Raw genomic sequence first — 23,566 nt, 5'->3', positions numbered from 1 at the left:
GCGGAGCGGCCGCGGAGGGTGTGTGGGCGCGGCAGATGGGCAGCGGGCTGCGCCAATCGGAGGTGCCCGAGCTGAGGCGAGAGCCAATGCGCGGCTCGATCGCGGCTGCCGGCCCGCCCCGCCAGGGGCGCCTCAGCCAATCGCCCGCTGATAATTAGAATAATAATATTTTGGGCAATTTGAATTAGGACAATATGAGACAATAAATACAAAGAGTTATGGACGTCCGAGTACTTTTTTCTGGGCAGCACGGCCCGAAAAAGGACCCCCGTTAGCAGAGGATTAACCCTTAAAAACAATAGCCCGTTGCATATTCGTACACTTCATACATGATGCATAAATTCCATTCAAACACAGGATTCTGTCTGATCATTGTCAGCTTCTTCCTTCTAATCCTAACAGCGCCTCCAAGGCGGGAAGAAGTTCGTTTCTGCTGATAAGAAGGCAATAAATTCCCTTTCTCTGAAAGATTTAGGTGTCCTGTGGCTGCTATCTCGCTGCAAGTCCTTTCTGTTAAACAAAGCATCCTACATAGCATCGTTTCTATTTTAACAATTTTTATAACCTAAAACTATATTTAACACAGTGCTTAAGAGAATTAATACAGCATTATTTTCTAACACAACACATATAACATTCATTTTAATATTTGCAAAAGGCCAATCATAAAATACATGGATTTTTCACATTCTTCCACTGCTCTCCCTTGTGGTAAGCTTCCTGGGGCTGGAATATTTGCTTTTCCTCTATTGCCTCTTCAGTGAAAATCCAGAATTCCCCTTAGGAGGTTCCTTTTGTTTTACAGTGGAGCTGGGGTTCTGCAGACTGCGCAAGAAACCTCTGCTCTTGTGAGAATTAATGGTTCTTGTGAAGCTTTAATTATTTACAGCATCAGGTAAAACCTCATTTACATCAGACTGATGAGAGGGGTATTCTCTGATTTACAGTTGTGTAAAATGTGTAAAAACAGAAACGAGGAATGAAGCACCAAGCTGGCAGCACAGAATGGAAAATTTCATTTACTTTTTTAAAGTCCAGTCATTTCCTAATACAATTTCAAGTATTCTGATAAGCTTTTGAGCTTGAAAATACCCTTCAACAACTAGAGAGAAATCTCAATTTACTGTGAAAATCTATTATTTTAGTATATTCTAGGTTTATTTCCTGCTGTCAGGATGCAATGCCTGTGCAGGGGAATGAGGGTGCAGTCGTGCTCCATGTGCTAAGGAATTCTGATCATTAGATGTCCAAGGCAGACTGTCATTTCCCAAAATCTTTTCAAATGAGACTGCTGTGGTTTACCCTTTATTTTCAAATTTATGTTGAATTTGAACTTGTGACAAGAATTGAAATGTCAGTACACGCTGATTATCCAATTCCAGGATCCAAAATTTTATTTAAATAGATTTTCTTTTTACAAAAATATAGTTACACATAATACCCTTATTTCCTGTAATTAATTCAATGCACAATTCACTGAGAAGTTATACAATCTTCCAAAAAATACTTGTTTAAGTTTCAAGTTATTCACATGGTAATTTGTAGGTAATTTTTATTGAAAAAAAAATTTAACATAACTCATGGCACATTAAGGCTGAAACACATTTATATTAACTCCGAGATCAATTTCCATAACATTAAGTTGTTCCTGTGAACTACTTTAAATATCTGCAATGAATATTGACAACTTTTCCTTCAGTTCTAATTTCCCTACAAAACTGACCAGTGTTTTCAATGGAGTTGAACACCGTGTCCTGAATATTTTTCAAAAATGCCTGTATTTTTATTTCTGGTGAAACTCCTTACACCTTTATGCTTTGGTCCCTGAGGCAGGCTGTAATGCCTTATCAATTGCTTGTAATAATATCTTTTTAATGTTTATACATGACATATTTCTCAAGAACATGTTATGGAAATTACTAACATTCTTTTCATATACCTTGTCATATAAAGACCTAAGATTTATCCCAACTCTTCCCTAATACAGAGCATTAAGAACTAAATGGGAATGGAATTGGATCTTTTGTCCCAGTCTTTTTGTTTTGTTTTGTTGAAGTCAGCCTTGTTTTCCAGAAATACATAACAAGTGACACATCAAAAATGTATTTTTTTCAGTTTTCAGATGTCTTGATAAGTACCTGGAAAAAACCAAAACCTATTATTTTCTAAAATCTGCAGGAGCTTTGCCTACAACATTAGTTTTTTCCCTTCTTCCAGTTTAAGGCTGCAGTAATTCTCTTCAGTGACTTCTGCTAAGAATTTCTATTTATGACTTACTGACATTTAAACACCTGGGGAAAAACTTGGTAGAATTAAAAATGAGAGGCTCATCTGAAAATGCTGACATAATGTAATTAATGTTGAAGATGGTGACTGAAAAGAGCTTTGTTTGTCAAAACCCAAGTTCTAGCAAGTACAGTTACAGCACTGCAAAACTGGAGAATCATCCTGCATGAGCATTTCCAGCACTTTCAATGAAGTATGTTTAATTTCTCTCCTGAAAATAATAAACACAATTCTTCACTTGTGTTTTTCCACACAAAATTCCACTCAAAATGAAACATGAATGATTACCCGTAGTATACAACTGGAAGAAGCAGAATTCATTTAATAATGAGAAATAGAAATGCTTTTATTGCCGTGCTTACCTCACTGAGTATTGCCCAGACTGGAGAGTCAGAGCTGACTGATAAACGAATGGCCTCTATTCTTCCTATTGCCTGGCTGATGCTGCCTTCTGCTGTGCCATTTTCAAAAGCCCCTGAAAAAAATGCAGACTCTTTACAGGGACTGCAATTAGTTCTCCTTCTAATTAGATGTCTTGGCTTTTGCCACTGGTGATATTTAAATCAAAATAGGAGAGTCATTGATCAGACACCATACACTACCACAAACAGTAATGCAAAGGCGCCTTGCCTTGCCTTGCCTTGCCTTGCCTTGCCTTGCCTTGCCTTGCCTTGCCTTGCCTTGCCTTGCCTTGCCTTGCCTTGCCTTGCCTTGCCTTGCCTTGCCTTGCCTTGCCTTGCCTTGCCTTGCCTTGCCTTGCCTTGCCTTGCCTTGCCTTGCCTTGCCTTGCCTTGCCTTGCCTTGCCTTGCCTTGCCTTGCCTTGCCTTGCCTTGCCTTGCCTTGCCTTGCCTTGCCTTGCCTTGCCTTGCCTTGCCTTGCCTTGCCTTGCCTTGCCTTGCCTTGCCTTCCCTTCCCTTCCCTTCCCTTCCCTTCCCTTCCCTTCCCTTCCCTTCCCTTCCCTTCCCTTCCCTTCCCTTCCCTTCCCTTCCCTTCCCTTCCCTTCCCTTCCCTTCCCTTCCCTTCCCTTCCCTTCCCTTCCCTTCCCTTCCCTTCCCTTCCCTTCCCTTCCCTTCCCTTCCCAATGTTGAATTTACCAAAGAGTTAATGAAATCCTTAAGAGCAGAAACATTTTACATGTAGGAACAAAATTACTGGTTTTGAAGTAACAAGAAATAATTTACCTATTATTAAATATCCATCTTTGGTTGCTGGGTAGTTAAATTTTCTGCCATTGTGAATCAATTCTTTTCTTAGTGCTTTCTGTAAAAAAATAAAACAATAACATTTCAAGAAGTATTTTCTGGGTTGCGACATTTTATGCTGAATATCATTCTGAAAATGCAATATGGTTCTAAAGGAGAGACTTACATCAGCTGGCAGCACTTCCACAGTGGTGTTAAACAGTTTATCACCAGGGTGCTCCACGTTCCCACTTCTGAACAAGTACCTGATGATAGAGGTGTATTATTTCCAGGTATTTTATACTTCAGAAGAGTTCTAGGGGAGTAATTCTTTGAAGGAAAGTTTCAGATACCTTTTCTTTATATATTTTGGGCTACAGAGAACAGAAATAGCCCCTTGAAACTATAAACCAAACCATAATATAGGATTTTTATTTTAAACAGAACAACTATTTAAACCATCTTTCTCTGGGACCACAAAGGCAAGTGTTCTCCATTTTTAGTGCTCAAGTTCCAAATAAATTAACTTTCCATGTTTAAATGGCTAAGGAAGGTCTGCCCTCTGATTCGTTCCTGTGATTGTAACACTGAAGTGGAATGAATGGGCTTCTGGAAGGTGAGTGGCAGCAAAAATTTCTGTTTCTACCTGGCCATATACTACATGCCAGGAGAATTCCCCTTTTTTATCAATACTGGTCAACTCAGGTGCTTCTAAAGAATTTCCTTCATAGCCAGTAAGCAAGAGCATTGACCAAACAACAATCCAAGCAAAACCATCTAAGAATAAATAAAAATCCCCATTTTGTTTTAAATTTCTGGCATTAAGAGTCCTTAGGGTTTTAGATTCAAAAAGAACAAGGAGAAGTTAAATCATCAAACTCTCTCCTCTGATATCAAATATTCACCATTGATGAAATTCATTAGTTGAAAACAAATTCCTTTGAGAATTATCATGTAAAATATTTACCTGAAGAAATAAATAATAGTATTTACCTGAAGACATAAAAGGAAAAAATATTCAGAAGCTCTCTAACTACCAATGAAGACATGTATTTCAGGAGGGGATCTGCTCAAGAAGAGCAGATAAATAGTAAATCATGGGATTTTTTTAGTAACAACTGTTTGCATAAACAGTTGAGCACCGATAACTCCAAACAGAATCAAGCATTTCCAAACTGGATATATGTAGGCTTCCATGTTCCATATCATGTAATACTTACTTTTCAACTTCTAGTGGATTTAAAAATGTGAACCTGATGTAGTCACCTGCCACTGGAGCTAAGGCCCAAAAACAGTCTTGTCCTTTGTAAACTTTCTCCAGGGTATATTGCTCATATATTTTTAGGCTTGTGTGCACTTTTGCAGGTGGATTATTATGTGCTTTATGTAGCAACATTTTTCCAAAATCTTTATCCTGTTGATATAAAGAAATGTAATTTCGCTCATACAATGGAAAAAAAAGTGCATTGGTGTCTGTAATTAGTACAGGAAACTATTCCAGAAAATAACCACCTCAGTGTCAAAAAACACACCACCTATTTTTAATACATATAGAATATTGATTTCACTGTAATCACTGGACTCAATGTTACAATCTGTAGACAGAGCTGTACTGATTGTTTCTTAGCTGCCGAGATTTAAAAATAACAATTTTCACAGGAGGCCATTTCATAGCCTGCAGCTTAGATGCCACATCAAAATTCCCTACCAAGCCTGTAGAACATAATTGGATATTGAAATGCCACATAATGCCAAAGATGCGGTCCTTGATTTGAGAAATAAGTCAGAACACAAGCATATCATGTAAAAATATGGCATTGATTTCTCATTCTTACTTTCAAATTCTGTATCTTCCCAGCCAAGGATGAAAAGGTTCCCATGTGCTGAAAGAGAGATGGCTTAGCACGGACACGCAGCTTTGACTTTTCCTTCTCACAGTGTGTCTAGAAACAAAGTAAAAGGGAGGGAAGGGTTATTTAACCAAGGAGAGACAAGCTACATTCCATAAGGCAATTTCATTATGTAGTTAAGGGTATGGGTTCAGATATTTTATCCATATTTACATGAGTTATCCTTGAATTAACAGTCACCTCCTGTCACATACACTGTCTCTAGACCAAAACTCATCATTCCACTCATGCTGTTATTTAGATTTGAAGGCTCAATCACCAGTAATTCATGGATTTCTGCAGAGTACGTGATGAATCACGCTCAGGGTGACAAAAATTGACTCAAATCTGAAACTGACTGATTTCTTAACTATTTCTGGTAAACTTTATTTCAACTTTTAGTCTTGCCACATCATTCTAATTAAACTATTTTGACCAAAACTGACCTTCTTAAGAAGGATTCTGGTTACATTTCAATATTCATCATTTTGCCTCTTTCTGTTGTTTTTGGCAGGCTTTAACGTACTCTAAGTTATGGATCTTTTATCACATAGTTAGAGAAAGCCCTTAAATACTGCATACTTACTGCATCCTTCTCTGGATTGCACACTTTAACCCAGAGCAGGTGGTCTATGAGCCAGTCTATAGGCTTATCCTTATAGAACATGAGAAAAAATTCCACCATTTGTGGTAAGTCTTCTGATTTAAACAATTTTCCTGAAAGCAAGACAAGAAGTTATCTTTTTATTGCTATGCAAGAAGTTATCTTTTTATTGCTATGCAGTTTTGTGTTTAAATGGAATTTATTTAAATAAACATTTAAGTATCACACCAGCCTTGCACACATTAATGTAATTATGATATTTCATGAGAAACTTCACATAGAATCTGGCTTTGAAGTGTTCTGATCATCCAGGCCTTTGATATGGGATGCATATTCTCCTCCACAAAGAAAAGGAAGTTTTGGGGGTTTTTTATAGATTGTTCAAATTCCCTTCTTGAAAAGAGAACTACACATTACAGGGGCACACAGTTCCCTGAGGTGGAACAATTTCCTCCTTATGGGAACTCAGTTATAGATCCTGTGCTGAAGAGACTCTGTGTTAACAAGGCAGTTTTAAAGAGAACAAAAATCAAACTACTTTCAGAGGGCTGTTTCCTGAAGAACCAAGAAAGTTTTGATATGCAGGTTCTTCCCTGCTTTGAGATGTGATTCTGACTTTTTCACCTACACAGCTCCAAATGCAGCTGATCCTGCTGAGGTCTTAATACTTACCAATAAATCCAAGCTGTGAGAACTCAAGAACCATCCAATCTTGGGACTGCTGAGCAGCAAAGCTTTTTATGCTCTCAACAAAATCAGGCTTGGCTATAATATCATCTTCCAGCTGGGAGGAGGGGGGAATGCAACAGAAAAACAGAAGGCAAGCAATGATTGTATTGTTTGCAGAGGGGGTGGTGACACTGCCACAAGAAAATGAAAATTGTGCTGTGTTTAATTGCTCTACCACATGTCCTGGAGCTGAAGGGTATTGGAAGAGGAGACTGACATCCATCCAGGAAATGGGAAAGGCTTCATGGCTGCCTGGCCTCCAGACAAGGACTGGGCATCCGAAAGGCCAGGAGCTGTTCCTGCCACTGAAACGGAGGATTGTGAATCCAGACAAGGAGCTTGGAGGCAGCGACACAAAGGAAATAAATGTATTCCAGAAATAATTAAGGAGTGAGTAATTCATGGTTTGAATTCAGGATGGGTGTGAAAACACAGGAAGAGGAGGCAAATATTCAGGAAAATATTGCTGGGGTGTAGTGTAATCATACAGTAATTTATTCTAACTGCTGTACGTGCTGGAGCTGGCTTCAGAACGTTGAACAGCTAGAAAATTAATCCTTTGGGGAAAAAGCCCCAGCCAAACAAAACATAATTTCCTGCTGCTTTTGGGTCTTCAGCTGAGCCAGCAGGGTCATCATCAAGAGCTTGAGAGATCAGGCCCAGAGGTTTTAGCTGAATTTCTGCATCACTTCAAGTGTGGGGCTGGCTGACAAAAAATGTGTTGGCAGCAGTGAACCCAGGAAAAAGCAGAATGGAGTTAGAAAATTGAAATTAAGAGATCTGTTTTGACACTGACATTTTGTCTCACCGACAATGAATTTGAAAACTGTGGGCGCTCCACCAAATAGCAGGCACAACCTAGAGTCTAGTGAGGGGAAGAAAAATAAATTCCATCTAAAGTGAACTCACTGAGATATTGCTCGGGCTTTAAATCCATTACAGAAATGCTGCTGGGAATGAATATTACAAATATATATATATATATATGCACAAAGCTTTCCCAGGTTCCACATGAGGCAATAAAAATCATAGCAGTAGTTCAGGAAACTACTACAAGTTAAGTTAGAACTTGATAAGAGATTTTATCTGAAGAAGCCAAGATTTATTTAATGGTTAGTTTTTGTTTCATCTCACTGCTAATAGAAAACACTTTAAAACTGTTGTATGTGTGTTTCTTTCAGATTTGAAATGTTTGATTCCTGCAGTGAACTACATGGACAAGAAATAACAAGTGCATGCCCTCACTATAAGGCTGGGGTTGGATTGCCTGCTTTTATGGCTGATCCCATGATTGTAAGTGCTTCAAGGGTCCCTGGTGCTTGCAGGGAGGTTCAGTGGAAGTGGAAACAAGGACCTCAAAGTTCTATTGAGGTGGGGCAAAAAAGCTTTAAGGAGACAAGTTGATCAGTGGGTAATCAGTGGGTTGGGTTCATGCCCACAGTAAGCCTGTTAGCTTCAATGGACTTCACAAAAAGACTTGAATCCTGGTTCAGCAGGATCCTAGAACAAGTGTTTGTTCAGCAAAGATCTTGTCTGGCCCATGGCATCAGCTGTGCTGCACACGTCAGGACTAACTCTGTGTGCTTATCTTCTCTCAGGGTTTGGGAGTTGGTGTCAGCCACTCAGTCAATGCCATTCCTGACTAAACCAAACAAAAATCTAACCTAGCTCAAGTTCTGCTTAAGATTGCTGAGGTAAATATTGTACCAGTCTAAGGAAAAGCAGTTTTAAGTTGTTTGCTTTCCTTTAACACAGGACTTCTAAACAGAGGAGGACATAACTGAGTTTGTGCTTCTCACCTGCACTCTACAGAGCAGGTTTGGGGCAGCCCAGCATCTGTGCTACAGGAGCAGCTGCAGGCTGGACACAGAAATGAAGAATGGGATAGAGTAGGAACAGTATGAGGAATGGGATGAGGAAAGTGTAGTTCCTTTTTGAGAAAATTCCAAAAGCAAACATAGCTCCCAGCAGACTACCACCATCCAGGCTTTGTCCTTAATAACACAGCTCAGTTGTTATATAATGCCTCAGATAAGAAAACACATGCTCTCCATTGCTTTAGAAATGCAAATACAAAAGTAAGTAATTGTGGTGCAAATAGGAACCCTTGGAGAACTTGGTAACATCAAGTGTCTGACAGCATCTTAATGTTTCACTTCACTGGGTTTCCTACACCTTGATGCTCTAGTGCACTCAGTAAACTTGGAAAATGTTCTTAAAAATACACACAAGCCACAGGAGAATACTTCATTTTCCATGAAACCATAACTGTTCAAAATACAGCATTTTTGTTTGCCCACCTGCATCCTGAGCACCTACGCCATGTTTGAGAACAGAGCATGGGGACTCTCAAGTAGCCCAGCTCAAATGGGATTTTGCTGAATCCTGAAAAAAACTGTAGGAGATGCCAGGTCCTGCACACTCCTGCTTCCAGGAAACTGTGATGTCCTTATGGAACACCAACTCTGAGGCAAAATGCTCTTCTGAGCTTTTTAAAAGTTATTGAGATAGGTTTTTAGACCTGTTACATAACTGAGCAGCTCTTATAAATGTTGGAATCTGTGGTGGTGATTAAGGTCTTTACGGAGTGCAAATTAGCACAAATCCTGAATGATGGTTAAAGCTGAGCTTGAATGCATGGGGATCCTCCTAAAGGCTAACACAGTATTTTCTGGAGAATTAAGGATCTGTGCCAAGTTGTAGCTGACCTTATCTCAAGTATCACTGTACTGGTATGTCCCTGTCTGAAGTATTTCACTTCACTGCCATCTGGGCTATAACCTGAACCTGTCACTACTCTTTCTCCTGGCTGCAGTAAGTAAAAAGATACTAAAGTCTGACTTTCTCAACCTAATCAAATGAGGGTTTCATGCTTCAGTTACCTTGCTCTTCAGCCTCACAAATGGCAGGAAGGGAGAGATGGCTTTAATCAAACAGTACCTGGCTGCAAGATGTAGATAAATACAGAAATATGTGGATGCTTGTAAGGAGCAGAGGCAAAATACACAGAAAATGACATAAGATTGCTGGTTTTATTGAGGCCTTTAAAATGAAAATTGCCAAAACTAAGCATCAGTACAGAGCTATTGCTGATACTTAATGATAATATGGACGTACCTGTAAATAAAACGTTCCCTTAGGTTGAGCATACAGCATTAAAAAGCTATAGTCCAAATTCTGTTTAGTTCTCCACCTAAACATAAGCAGCAAATTCTGATAAGCTTTTTGAGCTTTTTTATTATTTCTATAATAAGAGAACCTCTAATGCTCTGCATTTTTTGTCTCTAAAATAAAATCTTAAGGTTGTATATTCCAACCCATTGTTAAGTGCAAAAGCATTCACCTACGATCAGTGTAAACATTCGTAAATAATTTTATTTTCCTGTAAAATTTAACATTAAATAAACAAAAAAAAATTTATCTCTGTCAATGGAGCTTGAAACAAAATCTCTAACAAGTTATTAATATCAAATGACTTACAATATTCTACTTATTATTTTATGAAAAGTAGAAATAAAGACACATGGATTATTTATAGATGAAAAAGTAAATGGTTTTACATATGAACAGCACAAGAGCAGGTTGATAACCATGATTTTCAGGTCTAAATATAAACACATATTTAGTACAGTCTCTCATTTTACCAGAGGACGATAATGATGTTTGATAATCAACACTGAAAGACTACAGAGTAATTTATTTGTGGTTAATTAACATAAAAGTATAGCTGATCCAAATCAAATAATATCTAAAATTAAATTATAAGTATGTAAACTTGCTTATGGTCTATGGTATGAACACATATCTATAAAGCCAATATACATAAAGACATATATGTAAATATACTAGCTGATTTCCTCCAGCCTAAACTCTTAGTACTGCAACTCTCTTGCTGCATTGTTGCAGTGGCTTCTGATAAATTAGTTATTGTTGATGAAGAAAATAAATTTCCTCCAGTAAATATATATATTTTTAAGGTTATAATCTGTCTTACTGAATTTGGGGCATGGGAGTGAATGAAATCACTATGAAGGGTGTAGTAAGAGTAGATAAAAGCCCAATGACCACCATAATTTAGGTCATTAATTAAACCCACAGTAGCTGTCAGTGATTAGCTAGAGGGCCATGTGGGCTGTGTGTTCACAGAGACTCTCCCTCATCAGTGACATTAAAGATTTTTCTCTTTTTTCCCTTATGACAGATCATATAGCCCATTACTTGTTGGCATCATCCATCAGGTTTAAAACCTCTTGGATGCCCAGAGCCAACACCTAAAGGAACTGCCTTGGCTCTCACCCTGAAGCTGATGTGCAGAATAGTATTTCCCAAGACCCCTTTGTAAATTCTTTTTACCAGTACAAATGAGGTCCTTCAGCTCTGACATTATCAGCTCAAACAATGCTGACTTTTTCTGAATTTTCCATTTTACACTCTTAGCAAAGTTCTAAGGCTTTACTCTTACCTTACTCGGTCCTCAGAATCTCCGAGCGTTTTCTGCAGGTTGGAAAGGTCTGGGTAATAGGAAGCAGGAGGAGAAACAACCTCCAGGACTCCAGACTGGACTTCTCTGGGGAAGCTGGGCAGAGAACCCCAGTGAGACCCTGCTCCTCAAAAACCCTTGTGGGGGCAACCACAGACAGCAGCTGCCCTGTAACCTCCTTTGGGAGCCAAACCTGGAAGTCAAATTTCCCCTTTCCTCCAAAAAACCACACAGCAACTAATCAAAAAGTCTAAACAAAAACCATCAGCCCAACAAACAACCCAACAAAAACAAACAATCAGGCCTCAGGTGCATTAACTGCATCATGTCAAAACCCCAACACAAAACAGGTAGAGCAGTGGTTTTAAAACTGAGTTTCCCATTTCCTATGATTAGTAAACAAAAGATAACACTAAAGATTAAACACATCAGAGTACCAGCATTATGAGAAAAAATATCAATCTGACTGTGTAACCCTGACAAAGCAAACACTCTGTGCAATTTTTTCAAAAGCCATAAAGCAGTAATCAAAATGATCTGAGGGTTTGAGTTGCTGTAGGTATTGAGTGAAGCAGGATGTGCAGAAACCCTGAAATGAGGAAGACAAGGGATCCTCCAGGTATCTTGTCCAGGGAAAATAAGAGCAAGCAGAACTGCAGTGGGAACTAAGCTTCCATTTGGCATCTCTAGGGTTAACCTGGCAGGGCAAAGACTGCCCATCTCATGTTGCCCACCATGCAGTAGCAATTATTATAAATTACAAATGTAACCCCACTGCTGTCCCAAGTGCATTGCCTCCCTGAAAAATAGTAAAGAAAAAAAGGAAACCTTTGCCTCAGGTGCATTTCAGCGTTGAAATGTTCTAGTTCTTTCCATAAAAGCTCCAAATACATCCACACTGGTGGCTGAGTGTAGGACTTACCTGGTTTTAACACTTTCTGCAACACTCTTAACATACTCTGCATCCACCTAAAGAAGGGAGGGTTTCATTAAAAGTCACTCAGTTTTGTATTAAACAACACTTTGTAGGGAATAGGCATATGCAAACACTGAATTTTTTTTCCTTCCAAACAAATGTGGTATGTTACAGCAGCATTTCTAGTAAGGAGCAGTATGGGCTTTTCAAGCCAACCAAACTTTCACTATAGTTCCCTTTTGTTTCCAGCCATCTCCAGCTGCCATTTCTGGCACTGTCTTTCACTGCTTTTGCAGAAGACCAGGCTGTTTTCTGGCTAAAATTCTCTTCTGCCATGCCAGTAAAGCACAGCCATAAAACTATCAGTAAAAAAAAAAAACTGGTTTGGGTTAATAATCCAAAAATCACAAAAGAGGCCTAAGGCTGATGAGAAAAATCTCCTAAGCAAAATAATCTAAAGCCAGCAATACTTAAAATTTTTATTTAATTTCTTCCTAATACAACAAACTTACAGCTCTATGTTTGGAAATTTTGAGGACATTCATCACTGCTGTTTCATAAAAGTACCAATGTTAGTGTGCCAAACATATCTGTTAACTACATTTAGAGTGAAAAGTTTTATTTCTAAAGCAACAGAATAACTGTCTTAGGAGTTCAGATTTTTTCTTTAAATAAACAAATTCTTTAGTATATAATTGTTACCAATTATATGTTAAACTTGTGGTAAGAAAAAAAAAGTGAAATACAGAACTGTGGTAAGAAAAAACAACATCCAGAACTTAAAACTCACTCTCAGTCAATAAGTTACTCAAGCTTAACCCATGATGCAAACCTTCACCTTGATCTTTTAAAACTTTGTGGGAAGAAGGAAGGTGTGGATTCATGACCAGTGAGCACACCTGCCCTCCTCTCGCAATAAAATGTTCTTATCAGCTCTCAGATCAGGATGGTTATCTGCTCCAATTTACTGCATGGCTGAAAGATGGAAGCTGTGAGAACATGACTTTGGGTTGGGAGGAAAGGGACAGTGGGTCCTACAATGGCAGTTTAACCCTAAATTGGCTGATATGGACCACAACTGCACCCACAGCTCCTGTTTGTTTGAAGTGTCACATTAGGACTCTGCACAGAGGGAAACTATTCAAAAGTCAGCCCTTAAAAGCTCACAGAATCCTCAATACAAAGCCCTGTAATAAAATGTTTACCTCAATGGCAGCCAGGCAAAGTTCATCACTGCCAGGGTATTGCAAAATACCAACTGCAAAGTGAGATCAGCTCCTAGAAACAATGCTGAAGATGAACTACAATAAAATTGGTCCTCTGTACTCATCATTGGGATCCAAACAGAAAACTGGAAGGCATGGCTAAAATTAAAGTGAACTATACTCTGTTTGACACTTTTACACCTGCAAAAGGGATGGCTAAATAATAAAAAAATAGCAAACTGTAACTGTTAATGACTACAGGCATTAATTCATTGCTGTCTATGGAAGGACAAAGACATATGAATAATAAATATGAATTCTGAATAAATGCACAGTCATTTTACCTGCTAGAAGCTATTACTAGCTAATTCCTTTCTGCAGCTTTTTCTATTTCTGATGTAATCAAGGTGGTTTTGAGTGAGAAAAAAAAAGCATTTGTCCTTAATATCTTACCTTGAGCACTGTTTACTTTCCCAAACATGTTCAAGGCTCTGAACAGTTTTCTTTTGCATGGGAAATGCCAAAACACACGCAGAAAGCTCCAATACGTCAAGGTGCTTTGCAAGATACGTGTTATCAAACCAGCTGATAAGTAACAAAGGCTAACAGCACTTTGCACTATTACATTTAGACATAAATAATATTTTCTATCAGCGTGCTGCACCTTTCCATGCACACTCACCTCTGCTACAAAGATGATTATTACACAGTCCCTCTTCTGCTCCTCAGAGAGTTGGTACAGCAGGGAATGCAGAGTATCAATCAGGTAATTTTGTTTTTCCCTTTTCACTGTAGGAATACCCATCACCAGGGAGACTGCAAAGAGAGAATGCCTCAAGCCATGTCAGTAAAGGGAAACTGAAATCACATTTTAATTTTGATTTGATGTGCCCATGGAAGTGGTGACAGTTAATATTTAAGGAAATACCATTACAGCATTTGCTGTCACATGACAGTGACGACAATGCATTTAAAATTTGTACTATAGTTCACTGGAATTCATTATGATTTCTGCAGGTGCCAGCTGACTTCTCATGTGGATAAAAAAAGCTCCATTGAAGATATATTAATAATCCTTTAAATGATCACATCACCTTTCCCTTTGCTTCTCACATTGGCAAACTGAATGCATGGCAAATTTGCCTTGGCTTCCTCATCCATACTCATTTTGTGGGGGGAAAATGTCTGCTACTGCATCTTAGCCATATGAATATATGATTAAAACAAAAAAATAATATTTTTCAATTAAGATTATTTTAATATATATTATATTATTATTATCATTATTGTTATCATTATTGTTATTGTTATATTTTATAATTATTATTTTATAATTATTTTTATTCCAGGTCTTTAAGATAAAGACCTCAAATAGGGGTGGGCATTTTAAAAGTATTTTTGCTATTGCTATTAAAATTCATTCAGCTTGGCAACATTAGAAAGTTAAGGGAGAAAATCTATTAAAACTCTTGATTATGTTTCATTGCTAGAAATTGATAAAAATACAAACATATAGCAAATAGAAGCCAAACTTGATTTCCTACCTCCAGTTCTCTGCTGCCCAAAAATAACATTTGGGAAAATTGCATCTTCATATTCTCGCAGGTGAGGGAGATAGTAGTAGATGTTTGTAAGGTGCACGGGAAGTTTTCTGGGCAGGGTTAACTCTTTCGACTTTAATTCACCTTAAAGACACAGCAAACACAGAGACCCACATAAAACCAAAAGCAAGCAGAGAATTCTATTTCTTCACCTGTTTTGCTCAGCTGAACACGGGCAGATCACCACACACAAGGTTATTCAATCAGAACTATTCCTCAGAAATTATTACATGTCATATATATTACATTATATTGAATTGAGAATTTCCCAGAGCTTCCCATTCAGCTTGAACATCCTGGGGTACCATCTGTATTTCCCTGCACACTTGCAGGACTGAGCCATCCTAAAACACAGCAGGTAGTTATTGCAAAGGCAGCAGTAAAAAACTGCTTGGTTTGGGGATTTTTTTTTTTTTTTACATGCTAGGCAAACAATTTTAAAGTGAAAAGAAACACAGATTCTGATTAATAACCTTCTTAACTACTTAATAAACTTAAATGCTTTCCCCAAACAGTAACACATGGTGGTTTTCACAGCAGAAGCAAAGGTTCTCTATTTACAAAGTCCTATGGTAAAAATAATGACCACATACAGGCCTTTAAAAACTATTCAAGAAACAAAAGGCTGTAGCAGTTAAGAGAAATGCAGGGATTTTATTTTTCTTTACTACTTTAAAATAAAGATGAAAGCAAAAGAACATTTATTGACTGGGATGGAAAGTTACTTTTCCCAAGGAATGCATCTAAAATAACTCCCAAAATTTACCACCCTTCACAGTTACATACATGTGTCACAAAACCCACCATCAGCTTTACTCACTCAGCTTAGATTGAGAAGGGCAGAGGCTTACTGAATGGGCAGTATTTTAAGTTTTACAACTTCCAAAAGGTACTCCCACAGAAAATTAGGTCCAAAAAGAGATTTCCTACCTTACAGAAAATACTTTAAAACCCCCTGAAGCAACCATATATATCTGCCCAGAGATTTGTGTGTGAGAGAGACCCACAAGTCCTTCTACACTGTTGAGCCATTAAATAAACTGGAATTTTGCTGCACAGAAACCACCTCCACAACTTTTCAAGGGCTTTCCTTCTTTGTTTGGTAGTAGTACCTATCAAATATTGGGCAGGGGAGCTCAGTTCCATTGACTGCAATCAACCTTTCCATTTTGGTTGTATAATAAAACATGGCTGGAATGGGAAGCAGAAGGGTAAGTAAAAATAAAAGGAAAATTATTCAGTGAGGCTCTGCCAGTCCCAACAGGGAGGAAAACACAGATTGTGCACAATTACATGATTTATTTTAGGTTACAAAATCAGACTGTCCATCTATTGCATGTAACTCCAGTGTGCAGACAGACAGAGGTGCACAACAGCCTGTAAGGCAAGGTAACTAAAAAGTTCTATTAAACAATGGGAAGAAGCCAGATCACTGAACTTTACATGTTGGTGTCCTAAAAAAACCCCAACAAAACAAAAACCAAAGCAAACCCCTACACACCTCTGTGATTTTTTGTCACGTTCATTCCTCTTGCAGCTATATTTTTGATTTCATCTAGGGCACTGCTCAGTTCACGTGATATTTTTTTGTTTTCCACGTCAGCATACAACAGTCTTTGCTGAAGTTCCAGCAGCTGCTGTTCGTACGTATCTAAGCCATTTCCTGCAATAAGAACATAATTCATTCTCTAAAAGGTGATTGATGATGGAATGAAGTTCAAAACTAGGAGATGGTCCAGACGATCACATCGCCAAAGTGCGTAAACAATAATAAAGTTTATTCAGGAGAAGAGGTAGTCTGGAAGAATATTAAGAAGGTAGAGTTTAGGGAGAACAGCTGGGTAAAGGTAAAGTGAAGTCAAAACCAAGAATACAAAATCTGTGAGTTGCAGGGGAAGGTGCTCCTTTCTTCACCAAACAACAAATCATGATGGCCCTTTTAACACTGAAAAGTATAATTATATAATGGCTTGTCTTGTGTTTCAAACACTATTAAGAATAAACAGATATATTAGAAGCATTCAGTCCATGAGTTACACTCTTCATCTATGAGTATGTTAAGAATTGTTACTAAAGACAGTTATTATAAAGCAACACTTCAATAACAATTAGTAAAGAAAGAGGAAGAGGACTTCTGTCTCATTTTAAAATGTTTTATATGCTGCTTCTTTTATTGGTTTTGTCGTGGTGGAGTTGGTTTGGTTTTTTCCCTAGTTAAATGGTGTTATTTAGATAACATATTATCCCATTATGTTTGTGGGCTGTGCCAGATTTTATCTGTGGCAGCTCTCATTTTCCACATCCCACCATTGTCTCTCTGCAAAAGTGAATTCCCAGAGATTGTCACCTGTAAAAGGCACTAGAGCAAAACACAGAGGTAACACCAATTTGTGAGGATTTGCAGAGGTGTTTCAAACTGGAATTAGTTTGCATTTTGGATAAACGGGGTTTTATTTGCATTAAACACAAGTCCTTAATTTAACCAATAAATGTGTGATTGGAAGACTGAATTTTAACACACCTAGGAAGAAAGTGGTTAGAAAAAAAAAGAAGTAAACATGTGATGTGTATTACCATTATTTACCTCATTAAAATTTTAAAGGATGTTTAATAAAACCCCATTAAAGGAATGCTTCCTAAAACTTTTGACACTCTTAAAAATCTTTTGACTTGCAAGAAAGGCATTTGTATATATGAATATTTTATACTATGGAGCTATGAACATAAATTTAGCATTGCTGAAGGAAGGGGAAATCTGGATTATTTCAGCTGCATGCAACAAGACTCTTCTTCTTGATTGAGGTAGGATTCCCTAAGAATGATCCTTAGTAATCACTTATGTCATTTGTTTTTGGTGGCTCAGGAAGCAAGGGTTTGACACAAGGAACATAATACTCACTCACCTGTGGTGAAGAATTAATTTCTTATAAAAATATATAGTTTGAAATGGAAGATTAAATGTTCTAAGTTTTACTAGAGCACATGTAAATAGGCAGCATTAACTATTACTAAATTTTTGTCAAAAAATGTGTGTTTGGAAAGCATTATGAAGGTAAACACTCAAAATATTTCAACAGTCATTGAGTTGAAATAGACTCGTGTGTGTGAGTGTGTGTGTGTGATCATAAATGCTTCCAATCCCATTAATGATTTCTGGCACTATCTAAGAGCTGTGGGACAATTCCTCACTATCTCGTCGTAGCACTCAAACAGAAAAGAAAATAAAAGGAGAATTTGGAGTGGCAGAAAGGAGGGAAGAAAGCACTTCAAAGTCTAGCAGTGACTCTTGTTCCTGTTTCTTGATTACAAGCTGAATTGCTTATCATCCCTAAAGACTGTTTCTTTGAGAAACTGAAATTTGGTTAACGGACTCCTTAAAAGAAAACCATATAAGCACACTTACTACAAAAGATCTTGTCATTCCGTGTGCCTGAAACCACTGCCCACTGCTCAGGTCAATGAGGCATGTTAAACCACTGAGGCATGCCTTGCACCAACAACCAGCAGGTTATTATCTCTCCATAACTGATCTAATACCAGATACCTCTCTGAATCTTGTTACATGAGCTTTGCACGCTCAAGTTTTGTGCTCTCCGAGTAAGGAAGGGAAAAAAAGATAATCTCCAAACAATGCCCCCATCTCAGGTCAGAACAGTGAGTTCTTAGGCAAACATTTAAATTCAACAATGCGCATTACCTTTAACTATGTTGTTTAGAGTCTTACAGCACAGTGTTATTTGTGCCTTCCAAAATGTTAGAGAAGCACTGTGCCAAAGAAAAGCACAACGTGGGGCAGGGGAGATGGGGTTCCTCTATTCCCACACAGGGCAGGCTGGGAACAGGACCAGAATGCTTTTACTGAACAATTTACTGAACAATACTGTCTCTAACTGAAAAGAAATAAGCAAACTTGTTTCAAAGAAAATACAACTTAAGCTCTAACAATATTCTCTTAAATGTTGGCAAACAATCCTAATTTTAGACTCAAGTCTTTTCCTACATTAGAATGTAGTGAAAAGTGATCTTAAAACATTCAGTCAGAACATCACCATATAGGAAAGCAATATTGTTAAAATAAGTGAAAAAATACAGAAATTGAATGGATATTGTATGGTGCTTGGCTATAATTGGTATACTTTGGTTTTTAGGTAGTACTCACTCACTTCAAGCAATTGCTACTGCTTTGTTCTGGTTGGTATTTTAAATATTTAATTATTTTACTTCTCTTCCTGAAGTAGCAACAAATTATATGCACCTTCAGTTAAATGCCTAGCCACCAGCTAAGGTATTTCTAGCCAAAACTCTGTTCCTCAAGGCTCAGTGTGCAGCACTAGGAAAGCAGAAGGACATGTCTGAGGTTATGACCAGACACTGCACAGCAAACAAAGAGAGGTCTGAAATGCTCCCTTACCCCTTTCTCTAAAAACCCCAACAATATCTGGCCTCCTTTTGTGCCGCAACATTTATGGCTAAGTCCCTCTACTCTTTAGGCACTAAAGTAACAGTGAGAAGCAGCAGAATTTTTATTTAATAAATTGCACATGTTGAAGCCAGTAAAACTACACAGCTTTAAGTATCCCACAAATTTAGGTGAAAAGGTCAGCAACGTGTTACAAACCAATGCAGAGAGATTTAATCTTGTAACCCTTGAGAGCAACATGAAGAAGCAGTGCCAAAATAGATGATCCGATTTATCTCGTTGCTGTGACTTACAAAAATTTCACTGTTATTCAGCAAAAACCAAAATTTCTTCTCAAAGACCAAAAATTCTTCTTTGGTGAATGTTATTTACCAAAATTTCTTTTTACCCATGAATACTGTTTCCTCCGAAGAAACTTTATGCAAGTTCATAATGAGTTTATAATATGGTTTTGCCTTCTGCTTTTCAAGTGGCAAAATCGTCACTGCCTCCTTACATTTACTTTCTTGTTTTTATATAAGGCTGATTTTTTTTTTTAATGGATCAGTATTTACATGGAAAACAATAACTAATATTGTGTGAGAAGAGCACTACACATACTGTAAGTTGTATGCTATTTCTCAGAACCCCAAACCTATTTTTGTATTATAGAAGTGCTTAAGACCATAGTCTTGAGCTTGGGTGCGCTGTCCTCGTTTCACAAAGCTTATTCACTATCCCAAAATCAACTGCTTTCCCAGAAACAATTATATAGTCAGAAACCAGAGGGAATACTGCTGACTACTGCTGCTTGGTGTGACAGACTGTAGCCAAAAAATCAAGAGCAGCCCAAACACTTCAATGGGCAGAGCAGAGAAGTTAACAAAAGTTAGGGGAGATTTAACAAATGTATGAGAGAAAATGAGTAGGAAACATCTGACAGATGAGGGAAAGAGATGGGAGCTGCCAAGCTGGACTCTCAGTAACTGGTGGGCTGAGGGAAAAGGGCATCAGGAAAGAAAATACACATCGTGCTTTGAGAGGCACCAAAAGTGGGAATTCCTACAATGCTCTAAGCACGGCAATGGAGAGCCAATTCAGCAGTGCAGAAGGAAAAAACCAGAGCTTGAACAACATCTAAGCAGAGACATCTGCCTGTTTTCAGAGCAAAATATTAATTACAAGCCATTTTCTTAAACAAGCACCCTGTGACAACAACAGAGCATCAGTGGTTCTGCTCCCAATAATTGTCTCTGCAGAAAAAGGTAACAACTTTGTTATTGTTACCTATGGCTGGCTGCTCTTAAGATTTTCTGGATGGGTACAAGGCTTGTCTTCTAACACCCCTTGGGAGCACAGACTATATTTTCAGTAAAATAAACATAATACAAAGTCATTCACCACGTACTGCTACTTTCTCCTTTACTTACTAATATTAACTATTTTATTTGCACATTTGTGAGATTTACCAAGCGCATGAGGGTCTAAAGACTATGTATTTACAGATGCAATGACCAAAAGTTAGTTACAAAACAGGTGCAAATAACAGTAATTAGGAAAATTATACCCTCTGAGAGGAATTAGTTACTCAGTTTGCTGTGGAGGAGGAGCCAGCTGTGGAAAGAGAAGTTAAGGCAACACATATACACCACAACACATTATCCCTCTTGCCCAAAACAAACAAACAAAACACAAACAAAATCCCAAAGCAAAACAGCCCAGCAGGGAATGCCATCAGAGAAACGTCAAAAACAAAGTAAAATTAAAATGTAATGTCAGCAATGAGGAGCCTCAAAACACGAACCACGAGACAACACAATGGTAACTGCAGAATGGGACAAACACTTTCATTCTGACCTCTCTTGGATTTCAGTCTCCTAAGATTTTTCCTCATTTTTCCTTCCCCACCCCTCACAGGAGTGCCACTGAAGGAAACATAAAATGTTGTAAGGCAAACCACCGTAAAAGGCAGGAGGATCAGCACTGTCTCAACTCTATTCAATACGCAATTGCAGGGCCAAGATCTCTACACCACTTCTATTTGTTACAGAAATAATTAATATAAACAAATTATCCGCTACCTGGAGTTGTGTTCATCCCAGAAATTACTAAGTGGTTTATTCCAATTCTTCTGCACCTGTAACACCAAACCTCTTACAAAGGTGTGTGTAGGAAGCACTGAGAGATCCACTCTCTTTCCCTCACCCCAAACCAATAACAATAACAAACCAATAACTCACCCCCTCACCCACAACAAGCCATGTCTGCAAGTCTCAGAGATACTATTTGGAAAGACCACCTCATTTCTTTCTGGAAAGTATCATCAGTTTTATCTTTCTTACATTGGCTCAGAGAATTTTAGACATGGCTTTATGAAGATCTATGTGGCACATACCACTTACATAACCTACTAAAAAGGCAGCGTATCATTTTAAAGTTTAGAAATAAAATATAAAAACTTGGGGTTTTTTTTCCCCTCGGCATTCTAGTCCTGGAAATATGCACAGGAAAAAAGTGACGGTACACGAGGCCCAAATACAATTACGGGATTGATAATGCTACTTTTATCCTCCACAACAATGAAATCAAAGCTAGTTTAAAAGCGACAGCCACGGCAATCACGTTTAGATTTTCCTTTCCATCTTAACGTAAGAAAAAGAGTTGAAAAAATAAAAGAGGGGGGAAAATAAAAGAGGAAAAAAGAGAGGGGAAAAAAGGCAAGAAGAAACTTTTATAGTTTCTTAAATTTAGGGCTGTATTTTTAATCCTAGCCCTGCCCCGGTAGCGGGCGGGCTCCCGGCGCGCTGCCCCATGGCACGGCCGGTGCCCGCCGCCCTCCGCGCCCGCACCGACGGCACGGACGGGACTCCCCCGCCGCTCTCACCTGGGCCGCCGTGCCACAGCGCGAACCACAGCAGGGGAAAGGCGGCGCCGAGGCACAGCGCCGGCAGCACCTGCCCGAGCCGCAGCCGCATCTCCCGCGGGCACTGCCCGCAACGCCCGCACGGCACCGGCACCGGCAGCGCCGGGGAAACGCGGGCGGGGCGTGTTCGCGCTGCCCTGCCCAAGTCATAGCATTGGAAGGAATGAGATGGATGTGTCCTTACAAACAGGTGCTGTGGATCTGCTGGTAGCTAGGCCCAGAGACCTGCAGGTAAGGAAGGAACGAGAGAAACTAGCAGTTTCAGAAAATGTTACTAATTGACAGGGATACTGCTCAGCCCAGGTCATGCTTGATTCCCGAACTTGGAGAAAAAGAATAAAGACTCGATAGAACCGTGTTGTGCAAGGGGTGGTGCGTGTGTGCGCACGTTAAGGGGGAATTGGGAAGTCTGTACCTCCCGGTACCTCAGCCAATGGGGAAAGGAAGATGGTGATGTGCCTGGGAAAATCAGGATAATAAGGGGGCTGTGTCCTCCAACAATCTGAGAGACCCCATGGGAAATACCTCATCCCTCCCTTTGTTCACGAATAAAGTTACAGAACTCCTCTGTCTCCTTTTTGAACGTAGACTTCTCGTTATGTTTTTTCTGCACAACATTGTAATGGTGAACATTATTTGACTCGTTCAAAACAAATGGGGCATTTGTTTTTATATTGCTTGTGAGATTGTATCAGGAAGGCAAGCTGTGTGCAATTAATACATGCATTTAGCACAATCACAGAATCAGGTAAATAAACCAAGCTTTTGAGTTCCCCTTCAAAGAGGAAGGAGGGCAAGCAGGTGCAACATCTCACCCAACCAAAGTCTAGTGGTACACAGGTACCTGTACCTGATAACAGCATTATACTGCAGCCATTGTCCTTGCTCCACACATGTGCCTTTCCATTCAGACACACACCTGTTGCCTTTTCAGGTCTCCAGCAATCCATAAGGAAACAAAAAATTAGTCACTGCTCAGAATACATCTCCTACAACAATAGTTTATAAAGGGAACAGATACCTCGTTTACCAAGGTTCCTGGAACCACTTACAGCAACACAGTTCTAAATAAACCACCTACGTTTCATGGACAAAAATGTTCCTCCTAATACCTGATCAGCAGGTATTTAGTGGCTTTTGCTTTGACATGTTCTCTACCTGCTCACAAATCCACCTTTCACTCTGCAGCTGTGACAAAGAAAATATGCTTTCCTGTTCTGTGCTGCAAACATGCAAAAGACAGCTTCAGAAATCAGACTGGGCTTGGGCAGCTCTCAAAAGCAGTGAGCTTTTTGCTAGCTAAACTGTTATCTACTTCTTAATGTATTACTAGCATATATAATTCATTACCT

General features: G+C 38.8%; 1 protein-coding gene across 1 annotated transcript; it reads right to left on the bottom strand.

The window, feature by feature from the left end:
* Positions 1-1,414: 1,414 nt before the first annotated feature.
* On the bottom strand, positions 1,415-22,266 carry MGAT4D (MGAT4 family member D). Its single transcript, XM_059470725.1, has 15 exons — positions 22,176-22,266; positions 16,392-16,555; positions 14,836-14,965; positions 13,974-14,107; positions 12,093-12,139; positions 11,153-11,266; positions 9,808-9,883; positions 6,634-6,745; positions 5,944-6,074; positions 5,304-5,411; positions 4,689-4,882; positions 3,656-3,734; positions 3,469-3,547; positions 2,649-2,761; positions 1,415-2,138 (listed from the first exon to the last, which is right to left on the bottom strand). The coding sequence occupies exons 1-15, from the start codon at positions 22,264-22,266 to the stop codon at positions 2,112-2,114; spliced, it is 1,599 nt and encodes a 532-aa protein (XP_059326708.1). The 3' UTR covers positions 1,415-2,111.
* Between the last annotated feature and the right edge of the window lie 1,300 nt (positions 22,267-23,566).

The sequence above is a fragment of the Ammospiza nelsoni genome, chromosome 4, assembly GCF_027579445.1.
Source record: "Ammospiza nelsoni isolate bAmmNel1 chromosome 4, bAmmNel1.pri, whole genome shotgun sequence".
Classification (NCBI taxonomy): domain Eukaryota; kingdom Metazoa; phylum Chordata; class Aves; order Passeriformes; family Passerellidae; genus Ammospiza; species Ammospiza nelsoni.
Note: the sequence above shows the minus strand (reverse complement) of the source record. Positions and strands in the feature narration are given on the sequence as shown.